The 12,778-nt window shown below is 37.3% G+C and overlaps 1 protein-coding gene across 1 annotated transcript in view; it reads right to left on the minus strand.

Moving 5' to 3' along the window:
• Window positions 1–1,332: 1,332 nt before the first annotated feature.
• The window catches only part of LOC127848128 (uncharacterized), a 30,251-nt gene continuing 18,805 nt past the window's right edge, over window positions 1,333–12,778 (minus strand). Inside the window, exons 7-15 of the mRNA XM_052380425.1 lie at window positions 11,636–11,736; window positions 10,548–10,747; window positions 10,187–10,301; window positions 9,780–9,919; window positions 4,911–5,072; window positions 4,018–4,170; window positions 3,469–3,639; window positions 2,612–2,789; window positions 1,333–1,570 (exon numbers count right to left, since the gene is read on the minus strand). Of these exons, the coding sequence (XP_052236385.1) occupies window positions 1,419–1,570; window positions 2,612–2,789; window positions 3,469–3,639; window positions 4,018–4,170; window positions 4,911–5,072; window positions 9,780–9,919; window positions 10,187–10,301; window positions 10,548–10,747; window positions 11,636–11,736 (1,372 nt within the window). The 3' untranslated portion in view covers window positions 1,333–1,418. The remainder of the gene's footprint in view (window positions 1,571–2,611; window positions 2,790–3,468; window positions 3,640–4,017; window positions 4,171–4,910; window positions 5,073–9,779; window positions 9,920–10,186; window positions 10,302–10,547; window positions 10,748–11,635; window positions 11,737–12,778) is intronic.

Raw genomic sequence — 12,778 nt, forward strand, 5'->3', positions numbered from 1 at the left:
CAACGCAATAGTAGAAGATTAAGCTTGTTTATATTCACTGTTCTCAATTTATAAAACGTTGAACATGAGTTCACCAATTACTACAGGTATACTATAGACAACCTCAAAATGCTTTATAATCGCTAAAACCGAATATTAAAAAACAACAAAATATAACAATAAATATCTTTTAAAAAGGTAGAGTGCGTAAATGCTGACTTTGAAATAAAGTTTGCAATTTACGCTTCTAAATAAATAAAATGAAAACAAAAGTTTAACTATTGTGTTTTTTTCACTTGTAAGTCGCATATTCACCGCATTAAATGTGTGTTATCATTGTCAAACCACAAATTAGTGTAAGTAGATAAAAATTATACTTCGGGAGTGCACATCATATGTGTCCTCACATGCCTTATTATGAGTATATTTCTTCACTATCGAAATATATCGTATGTTAATATTTGATTTAAACGCAGTTTTCTTTCGACACATTAAAATCACACTATAGGATAGTCAGTTTTTCAACTGATCGGAACCATTTTTAAACTCATTCGAGCTATCATTGAGACAAATGTTATGACCAAGTTTCATGAAGATTGGACATTAAATGTAACTTCTAGCGTGTTAATAAGGTTTTACTATAGCCATATAAGCAAAACTGCCCCACCCCCTGGCGGCCATGTTTTTTAACGAACTGGAACCATTTTAGAATTAAGCCGAGATATCTTTAGAATAAATGTTCTGACCAAGTTTCATGAATATTGAACTAAAAATAACACTTCTATAGTGTTCACAAGGTTTTAATATAGCCATTTAAGGAATATTGCCCCGCCCCCTGGCGGCCATGTTTTTCAACTGACAGGAACCATTTTCGTACTCAGCTGAGATATTATTGGGACAAATGTTCTGACGTTTCATGAAGATTGGACAATACATGTACATGTGACCTCTCAAGTCTTAACAAGCTTTTTCTTTAATTTCATCTAGTGATCTAGTGTTTGACCCAACGTGACCCAGTTTCGAACTCAACCAAGATATCTTTAGGACACATCTTATGACCAAGTTTCATGAAAATCAGACAATAAAGAGTGGCCTTTAGATTGTTAAGGCAAAATTTTGACAACAGACAACACACAACGGACGAAAGGTGATCCCAAAAGCTCACCATGAGCACGTTGTGCTCAGGTGAGCTAGAAATAAACCCCCAAAGAAAATCAATATCAGATCTGATTGATTGTAGATTGATGAACTGTCCCTAGTACTCTACTGGTAATAAAATGTTCAAACAAGAAACTATTACACTTTCTGGATAAGCTTTGTATTCAAAAAGAGAATAAAGAACATCACACAGTATTTCAAATGTACACTTTATTTTTACAACATGCTACACCATGGTATATAAAGATGAAATTTTAAAAGCTTCCACCAACACCACACAATCATCGCGTGAACTGTCTGTTATCTCCCTTGAATTTTTTGCTGGAGACTTGCTTGAAGATCTTAGACTTGAACTGCTGCTTGTTCCTGGTATAGCCTGCGCCCTGGCCTCCGTGCCGACCCTTGTGGGCCCCGCCCTTGCTCCCGTGCACATCTTCAGGAGAGTTAAGGATGGCTACTTACTACTCACTGCATTGGATTGTATGTACAAAAAGTTGTCTGAGCATGAGCTTCTATGTTATCTCAATCGCAACAAGCTGTCATCTTTTATGAAGTGTGAAGTTTCAAACTTCACACTAAATGCAAATACAATGTATGTTGCAATTTTTTTTTAAAGTAAACTAAATAACTAAAAGTCTAAATGAGGAAACAATATTTTTTGCCCCTTTAACAGTATCCAAGTCATATCATGTGGTCAGATGACATGTTATTAACACTGGCTTACTTGCACCAGATGTAGGGGTTGAACCAGATGTAGGGGTAGAATGGCCTTCGAAATAATTTCATGACGATTCCCAACACAATTTATGTGCTTTGGCAAGGAATCAAATTGCATATAAATCAATTAATTCTTAACATGTTTCAAGCCTTCTGACAAAAGCGAATTTCAAGTTGATAATAAGTTACACATAAAGATCTTTTATTGTCATTCCCCTGAGAAACTGTTATATTAAACACAGTACAACAAATTTAGGTCACGATGTAATTTTGAAGTGGTATAATTGCTTAGCATAAACCTCTGTAAATAGTTAATTCTATTAATTACATTTAAATCTTTCACATGCCTGATTCACATACTTTTTTTTCACATACTAATATTTATAAATAAAGTATATTTAATTCTTATGAGCAAAAACAACTGTCATAAGTTCCTGATGTAAAAAACGATATATTTTCCCCATATGAATTCATACAACTCTAAATGAAAGGTTTTCCCCAAAAACATCAATTGGTTTTGTTGTTAATAAAATGCAACTTTTACTTATATTTCCCAATCCAGCTCTATGGGTTGACCCTTAGTAAATGTAAGATAATATAAAATTGAAAACACTGATTCGCAATTTAAAAGTATTTCTTAGACAAAAACAAAAACAACAACTCCTATTTCTGAATTTTAGCAAAAACAACGTAGTTTTCCCAATCCAAAGACCCTTTGCCCTATTTCCGAAGTGGTTAAAAATACACTTAAGGATACTGAGGTCTACATATGGCGGGATCTTGAAACCGAAAGACAGCGCCACCTTCTGAAGGTCAAGGGTGTTCACATCAAAGATGTTCTTGAGGCTGTGTGAGGCGTAGGCTCGTATGTAGCCCTTGTAGGCCTCCTGGGCTGACCGGTTGAGGAAGTAGTTCTTCTCTATTAACTTCTCCAGCTGAAACACAAGGTGGATAGATGGGTGGGTGGGAAATACTGTATAATTTCATACTTACTAAACACATGCTTGATCATGTTTTAACATTATACTCGACGCTAAATATTCACAAGTATTAATGACATATACGATGGAAGTTATTATTTATCTGAATATCCTGTATAAAAAAATTAATAAATAGTTTAAATGTGTTTTTTTTTACAGTTCTTTATAACACAGATTTCTGGGTACCTTAAATAAGTAAGTTCCAATAACCATGGTCTTCACATGTATATTAAAAAGTAAAACATTTTGAGATAGTGCTATCAGTTGCCTCAGGTGTCAGAAAGAGGTTTGAGATTAAACTTCAGTATGGAACAGCATTCATCAAGACGAATTGCTACAAATTAATGTAAGAATATATCAAGTTTTTTTTCAATGCCATTGAACTGTCAAACCCAACCAAACACTCTTAACAATGCATTAAACTAAATCTACTTAAAGTCCCCACCCCCCCCCCCAAAAAAATTTTTTTCCCCATTACATTTAAATTGAGCTTAATGCATATGCATAAAGTGTTGTCCCAGATTCGCCTGTGCAGGCCTCAAAAGCCAATCAGGGACCATACTTTCTGCTTTAATGGAATTGTGTCTATAAAGTAAATCTCCCTCTCTTCACACAGAATTGCCTCCCCTCCTACCTGTAGCTGTATGTCAGACACCTTGCTCCAGGAGAACTCAAACTCGTTGAGGGGCACCTTGGCCTGCTTGAGGAAGCGCAGGAAGCCCAGCTCCTCCGGGCGCAGTATCAGCAGGGCGTGGCCTACCCCTCCCTCCCCTCTGGCAGTCCGACCCACACGGTGGATGTACTCCTGCAATAGGCAGTACAGATTAGATATATGTAGTTCTGAGCTAACTAGAGAATTCTATATCGGTAAAAAAGGGGCATCATTAATTCTAAAATGATACAATCAGAGAAATAGTCCATTAAAATGCCTATGTCTGTAATTATGTTGAACTTAAGTGCTGAATGAAAAAAAGATTAACAAATAGGAAAGTGCTTTAAATTGGATATGATTTTGTTTATCACCTGCTTCACGTATGTAGCTATTGAACTCAACAGTTTACAACATATAATTCACAAAACTTGTCTTTGCAAAACATCTCCAGGTAAATCAAATTAATGTCCTCAAAAATAAAATAGAATAAATCATCAGCTGAAATCATGTGACCAATCAGTATGCGCCCACCTTGGGGTCATCAGGTGGGTCGACCTGCACGATCCAGTCTACAGCAGGGATGTCCAGTCCACGGGCTGCCACGTCCGTACACAGCAAGATGGCTTCCTTAGCGTTACAGAACTGGAAGAACGTCTGTGTTCGCTTGTTCTGCTTCTGCTTGCCCTATAGGAGGTAGAAGGGTGTCCTGATTGTTGCTGTTTATCTTGTTTGATTTCAGTACCTATTTCCGTACCTATTTCAGTACCTATTTCAGTCATATGAGCCTAGTTCTGTAAACCTTTTACCACTTAGATACATATTTCAACACATTTGTAGTCCTTTAGAAAGTTACATTTAATTTAAGACCTTTCTTACTAAATTCAAGTTTTAAAGGCTTAATTTAGATACTGATGAGCAGCAAACAGCACGAAACCTGAACAGACTGCAAGTTACTCGCAGGCTGTTCTGGTTTGATGCTGGTTGTAAAAGCAATTTTCACTTTGCTTCTTATGGGAAAAGGGTTAAAACTGGGCCTTATTAGTGTAACTAGTGTTGTTACAGATTAACATGTGAAGTCTGAAACAGGCTAATTAGGGACAATCAGAAAATAATCCAATTGCTCTCTTTGTCATGCTGGACGATTATAAATTATGAAAGGATTCCTATGTGCTTATTAAAAAAAAATTCTACATAGTTTTTTATTAGAGAATTTTAATCATCTCAAGACTGTCAGTCAACCTATGCATACAAGGAAAAGACAACTGTCCTCGTTGATCAGAGGTAGGGGACAATAGCCTTATTTACTTTCCCATCAAGTGTTTTGTCTGGGCAAGGAATCAAATACCCGACCCTTGGCTTTGAAGTCAATCACTTTACCAACTGAGCTCAAGTAATTTGTAACATTGTTTATGCCTAATACTTACATGTATACACATGACAGGCAGGTCTATGTAGTTGAGTAGTTCATGGTAGTATTTGACTGCCATACAGGAGCTCATGAACACCATCATCTTCTTCTTTCGGTTCTTCTTCAGGAAAGTGAACAGCAGCAGAAATCTCTTCTCGGACGGACACACAACATAGCCCTGGATGAAATCATAACAGATGTGTTATACAGGCTTCACTACATGGACACACGACATAGCCCTAGAGGAAATCAAAACAGATGTATTATACAGACTAATCAGGGACAAAACTTTGCCGTTTACTTGATTTTTGTTTAGGAGATGCTTCATTTAATTGAACAAGATATGTGTTCGTCAGAAACACAATGCCCTCTACTGCGCCGCTTTGAAATAAAATTTCTATTTATCATTTGGCAGGTATAGAAATCCTTTCCCTTTAAAGGTTATTACTACCCTTGGATTTTGTCCAATCCAACCGGGGGGGGGGGAGGGGGGGGGGGAGGGGTCTGTAGACAGTTAAAAATGACCAACTCAGACATCACTGACAACCAAGGCTTGTGGTTTATCAAAGAGATCATAGCCAGAGTTCATCATGTATCTATGGACATAAGTCCACAGGTACATAATGAACCCTACCATTCACAATTTAGTATGTGTGTGTATTTCAATGTTTATGAGGTCCCTCTGCGCCAGAGGCTGCATTAGGTGAGGACCCGGAGTGTGTCCCAGCACTCCTTCCTAATCAGATGTTAGACTCACGAAAGTTGGGACGAATTTTGAATGAAAGCTGCAATTTCCGGCTATTTGTTGTTTTACTGAAAGGTTTTTAATTTTGAGGTGGTCTTGTGCTGTGGGGGGAAACCGAGTACCCGGTGAAAACCCCACCTGTCCGGTATGGTGACCACCAACCAAACTCACATGCGTGATCCTTTAGTACAGGAAAGAAATGATAATTATATCATTGAAAAAAAAAACTTTGACAAATCAATCATTTGAGTTATAAATTATCAAAATGTACAGTAACTGTGAAAAGAACTTAAATTCTTGGTAAGGAAATATATAATCAGAGATTTATATTTATTAATTATAAATTACTTCCCTTGAAAATACTTGTCTCTAACAAATCTCCATTTTTAGTAGCAAATAATTAAAAGCCACTACTGTGACTGTAGATTCACCAAACAAAATGTGCAGCTCCATGAGATACACATGCATGCCAAATATCAAGTTGCTATGTTCAATATTGAATTATTATCTCCCTTTAAAGCTTATTACTTCCCTTGGATTTGTATTTTTTACCTTAGACCTTGAAGGATGACCTTGACCTTTTACCACGATGTGTTTGTCAGAAACACAATGCCGCCTACTGTGCCCCTTTGATTTATTTATCAAAAATATATATTTGGCAGGTCAGATCATAATGTCCATTTAAAGCTTATTACTTCCCTTGGATGTGTTTTTTCGACCCCATGACCTAGTTTTTGACCCGGCATAACCCATATTCGAAATTGACCTAGATATTGTCTAGATACAAATTCTGTCTAGATACAACTTCTGACCAAGTTTCGTAAAGATCTGATGAAAACTATTTGAATTAGAGAGCGGACACGAAAAGTGTGACAGACTGACAGACAGTTCAAAAACTATATACCCCCTTTTCTTCGAAAGGGGGCATAAAAATTCCATAAAAGCGGAAAGTGCTGTAACTGATTAGCCTGTTTGGACTGCACACAGTATTTTTTTAATGGCAATTTCGGGGCCGATATTCAGACCCATTCCCTTCAAGAAAGAGTATACATTTTTCCCCAATTTTGTAGAAAAAATCCCCTCCAGAAGTTAAACAAGAGGGCCATGATGGCCCTGTATCGCTCCACTGTTTTTTCTTTGCGAAAAAAACGTGCAATGCGCATGGGTTGAAATGTACTCAAGCATGTGACTTTCTCTTTCTATCCCTCGTCCCACGGGGGGTTTAAAGTTGGAAGGATGAGCATTTTTATATATGGAAAAAGTTACTACCGTGTTTACTAAACAGACTTAAAAGCCCGGGAATTGTTGCACAGGTCCTTTGCTTATAACTTAGGTACATTTATCTCTCCAAAAGATATTGTCGTTCTTTCTATGTCACATATTTTTAGATGCTGAAGATCAAATCTTCGCATTTGATTTGAAACAGATTCACAAGACCCATAGGAATCAAAATGCCTTAACCCTTTACCAAACGACACATTTTGGACTTTCCCAATTTGAAAGAGTTTGCAGACGTCAATTAAATTAAAATGGAATATGAAGGAAATGATCAGGTAGGGTAGAAATCATTGTGATAAAAGGAGAAATTGCTCATCAACCCACACATCCCTAAGACCAACAGGCCTGAGAATATTATGATAATCTCAAGATTATTTCTTTATATTTATAAATGTATTTAATTAAGTAATACATTTGACTTCTAAGATCAATTCATAACTTATATTAAGAAAATTATAAAATGGTCAGAAATATATATGGATTGTTGAGCAATTGACAATCATATCCACAATTTGTGAGTCACGATTCACAAATGGAACAATGAATCATTTGTTATTTAAAAGCAGCATATACGATAGTTAAGAACATTGCACTTCATTAATTTCAACACCTTCTCTTGGATACAAAGTTTGAGTTTACCGTGCAGTATTATATATTGACTTTTGTTGAAATAATTATGTTCATGGAAGTTGTATTTTTAAAATCAATAGCATATTAAACTGGTTTAAACACTACAAAAAAGACATGAAATTAACATGTCATCCAAAATATTTTCATCCGGATATATGGTCACTTTCGACATATTTAAATCTTTTTTTCAGTTTGTAAGAAAAACATTCATAACACATGTTCTTACTTCAATGCCTTTGTATGCAGTCACCATCTGACCTAAAATGGCACTAAATGACAGGGTTTTATCTCATGTTTTCAAGATGTTGATGTTGTTGTTGGTCACAGCCAAACAGCCGCAGTAATCTCCACTGGTAAACGTCATATGTTCAGTTTTGTGAGCCCCGGGGCCGGGTCAAATTTGAGCCCAGGGGAATAATTTGAACAAATTTGGTAGAGGACTATTAGTTTTCACTACATACCAAATTTAGTAGCCCTAGGCTCTATAATTAAGAACAAGAAGATTTTTAAAGTTTGCACACAATAGGCCTTATTTAAGCATATGTTCATTTTTGTGACCCCTGGGGCAAGGTCAAATTTGTTCCCAGGGGCATAATTTGAACAAACAAAGTAGAGAACTATTATATGTCACTACCTACCGAATTTGGTAGAAATAGGCCCAATGGTTATGGACAAGAGAATTTTTTTAGTTTGCACAAAATGGGCCCAATATAAGCATATGTTCAATTTTGTGACCCCTGGGGAACGGTTAAATTTGACCCCAGGGGCATTATTTGAACAAACTTGGTAGAGGACTATAAGATGTTACTACATACCAAATTTGGTAGCCCTTGGCCCAATGGTTATGGACAGTAAGATTTTTAAAGTTTTCACAAAATAGGCCTTATATAAGCAAATGATCAATTTTTTTACCCCCCGGGGCAGGGTCAAATTTGACCCCAGTGGCATAATTTGAGAAAACTTGGTAGAGGACTATAAGAAGTCACTACATAGCAAATGTGGTAGCCCTAGGCCCAATGGTTATGGACGAGAAGATTTTTAAAGTTTGCACAAAATAGGCATTATATAAGCAAATTTTCAATTTTTTACCCCCCCCGGGGCAGGGTCAAATTTGACCCCAGGGGCATAATTTGAATAAACTTGGTAGAGGACTATAAGATGTCACTACATAGCAAATTTGGTAGCCCTAGGCCAAATGGTTATGGACAAGAAGATTTTTAAAGTTTGCACAAAATAGGCCTTATATAAGCAAATTTTCAATTTTTTAACCCCCCGGGGCAGGGTCAAATTTGACCCCAGGGGCATAATTTGAAAAAACTTTGTAGAGGACTATAAGATGTCACTACATAGCAAATTTGGTAGCCCTAGGCCCAATGGTTATGGACAAGAAGATTTTTAAAGTTTGCACAAAATAGGCCTTATATAAGCAAATTTTCAATTTTTTAACCTCCAGGGGCAGGGTCAAATTTAACCCCAGGGACATAATTTGAACAAACTTGGTAGAGGACTATAAGATGTCACTACATACTAAATTTGGTAGCCCTACGCCCAATGGTTATGGACAAGAAGATTTTTAAAGTTTGCACAAAATAAGCCTTATATAAGCAAATTTTCAATTTTTACCCCCCTGGGGCAGGGTCAAATTTGACCCCAGGGACATAATTTGAACAAACTTGGTAGAGGACTATAAGATGTCACTACATACTAAATTTGGTAGCCCTACGCCCAATGGTTATGGACAAGAAGATTTTTAAAGTTTGCACAAAATAAGCCTTATATAAGCAAATTTTCAATTTTTGACCCCCCGGGGCAGGGTCAAATTTGACCCCAGGGGCATAATTTGAACAAATTTGAAAGAGGTTCACCACATGAACATTCCTGAGAAATTTCATCAGAAATGGACCAGTAGTTTAGGAGAAGAAGATGTTTAAAGAAAAAGTTAACGCACGGACGCACGCACGCACTGACGCACACACGATGGACACAGGACCATGACATAAGCCCCGCTGGCCTTTGGCCAGTGGAGCTAAAAAAAAAAAAAATGTGTTCAATACATATTTAAATTCTAATTTAATTTTTTAAGAATTGTTTTCTCCACATACATATGCACACAAACCGACTGACTGATCAACAGTAACCCCTAAATACACCTGATACACACTCCCTGACAGGGTATACACATGTAAGAAAGTGATCTCAGGAATTTCATGGCACTTCAACACTTTCCCCTACCTGTTCAAGCCCCTCCACAGTGGCAAGTTCCTTAGTGTCGTCTACCCCCACATACAGAGGCTCCTTCTTGAGGGAAATCCTCGCCAGATCCTCAATCTTACGAGTCTGAGTGGCCGAGAACAGCATCGTCTGGCGCCTCTCTGAAGTGGAACAATCGAGGGTTTGATGTGAAATTATAAGATTGACAATCACACAACGGCCGTCATGTTTACATACTAGGCAGAATTTTAATGATCTGTTTTTCCTAACACTCTCAAGAATGTTGTCATGGTCACAACATACTGGGCAGAAGTCTAATGATCTCTTATCTGCACCATCCCCAAGAAGGTTGCCATGGTTACGTTCTGGGTAAAAATTTAATGATCTGTTTACAAAATGTGTACAAGTTTAATGATCTGTTTAAGTACTAGGTAGAAGTTTAATGATCTGTTTCATCTCCTCCTCAAAGCCGATGTCCAGTATGCGATCAGCCTCGTCTATGATCAGGCACTGCAGGTTCTTGAACATGAAGTCAGGTGTGTTCTGAAAGTAAACACCCAGGGAATAATTTGATAGTCTGCTCAAATATACCGGGCTTAAAAGTCAATTTTTTATTTTCAATGAATTTGGAAGAACTTAAGCTTACATATGGCGGTTTTTTATGAAAATGTAAAGACAATATATTATTTTGGGCCCAATTTTTTTCACTTCAAAATCATGTAATTTTTTGGGTAAAGAGGCCAATGATTAGCCCAAAGATTTCCCCCTTAAATTTCATTAGCTACCAACCTGTAGATGGTCCAGCAGTCTGCCGGGTGTGGCAACAAGGATGTTGACTCCCTTGACAAGTTTCTTGGCCTCCTCCTGTCTGTTAGTGCCCCCCATGACCAGCCCGTACGTGTGACAGTGGTGGGCCAGCAGCTCCTTCAGAACACCAAATGTCTGCATGGACAGCTCACGGGTGGGTGAGATGATGATCACACCAGTACCTGCAGGCAGAGGGGGAGGAATCAGTGGATGTTGAATAGCAGCGTGTTGTGATAACTAAGCAATGATAACTAAGCAAATTAATTGAATTGATACCCCCCGTCAAATAAATTGTGTTTGTGGATGGGTGTAAATCACTTGATATACGGTATAAGGATAAATATAATAAAGTGTAGGGCAATAGTTTATATGTGTTGCAAAATTCTACATCAATATCTATACACCCATTGAGTTTCATGTTGAAATCTTGTAGCCTTGAAAAGTTACATCATGCAAAAACAACAAAGGGCAATAACTCTTAGTTAAGAAAGTGTAGGGTTATGGTTCTTGTCCATGGCACTTCTTCTCATTGATTTGTATATATATATATACACATTTGAAGTTTCATGTTTATATCTTAAATAGTTATAGAGATATAGCCCTACAAAATCTTGTTATAGACAACCGGACAGACTGGCAGACTTACGGACGGATGGACAATACTTATACTATATCCATAGGCTTTTGGAGTGGGATCAAAATTATTCATCTTTAGTTTCTTTATTCAACCCAGTATGAAATTCATCAAATAACAGTAAAATCCATTTTAAGCATGAACTTCAGTCAACAGTGGTAATATAAACCATTTCAAAAGCATTAACTTTAGTCAACAGTGGTAATAATTATAAACCATTTTAGGCATGAACACTACAATACAAAGCCTTAAAGGTCTCTATGATGAAATTGATATGGTGTTGACCTAGCCACTTGGAGGTCATGGGTTTGATCCCCACTGCGAAGCTTTCTTCAGATCTCCCACAAAGACACCCCTATCTATCCAGGAAATGAAGATATAAGCCTTCAGCTTTAGATGGAATAAAGTTTAAATGTAAACTAAATATAATACCAACCATTTCTGGGCATGAATTTCAGTTTGTAAAGCAGCTCCACTGCTGGGATGAGGAAGGCCAGAGTCTTCCCACTTCCAGTCTTGGCTGCACCCATCAAGTCTCTATCACAGTAGATATTGTGTCAAAAAATGAGCTCCGATCTGTGATAACTGGGCTTAATGCATATGTATAAATTGTCATCCCAGGTTAGCCTGTGCAGGAAATTTTCTTTTAAACGAGGTCTTTTATAAATAACAAGATGCGTTTGTGAAACACAATGTTCCCCTATATGACGTTTGACCTTGTAGGATGACCTTGACCTTGACCCTTCACCACTCAAAATGTGCAGCTCCATGAGATACACATGCATTTCAAATATAAAATTGCTAGCTTCCATATTGCAGAAGTGACATTACATGAGCAATTTTGACCCATATATTTGACCTTGAAGGATGACCTTGACCTTGACGTTTCACCACTCAAAACATGCAGCTCCATGACATACATATGCATGCCAAATATCAAGTTGCTATCTTCAATATTGCAAAAGTATCCATAAAATAAGCGATTTGGGCCACATATATTTGACCTCTGACCTTGAAGAATGACCTTGACCTTGACCTTTCACCACTCAAAATGTGCAGCTCCATGAGATACACATGCATGCCAAATATCAAGTTGCTATCTTCAATATTGCAAAAGTACGCATAAAATGAGCGATTTTGGCCACATATATTTGACCTCTGACCTTGAAGGATGACCTTGACCTTTCACCACTCAAAATGTGCAGCTCCATTAGATACACATGCATGCCAAATATCAAGTTGCTATCTTGAATATCGAAATACTGCAAAAGTGTACATTAAATTAGCGATTTTGACCCATATATTTGACCTTTGACCTTGAAGGATGACCTTGACCTTGAGCTTTCACCACTCAAAATGTGCAGCTCCATGAGATACATATGCATGCCAAATATCAAGTTGCTATCTTCAATATTGCAAAAGTTATTGCAAATGTTAAAGTTGGCGCAAACAGACAGACAGACAGACAGACCAACCAACCAACCAACAGACAGGGCAAAAACAATATGTCCCCCACTACTATAGTGGGGGACATAAAAATTCACTTTCAGTTAAAAGTGTTGTCCCTGATTAGTCTGTG

The sequence above is a fragment of the Dreissena polymorpha genome, chromosome 10 (genome assembly GCF_020536995.1).
Source record: "Dreissena polymorpha isolate Duluth1 chromosome 10, UMN_Dpol_1.0, whole genome shotgun sequence".
NCBI classification, from domain to species: Eukaryota; Metazoa; Mollusca; class Bivalvia; order Myida; family Dreissenidae; genus Dreissena; species Dreissena polymorpha.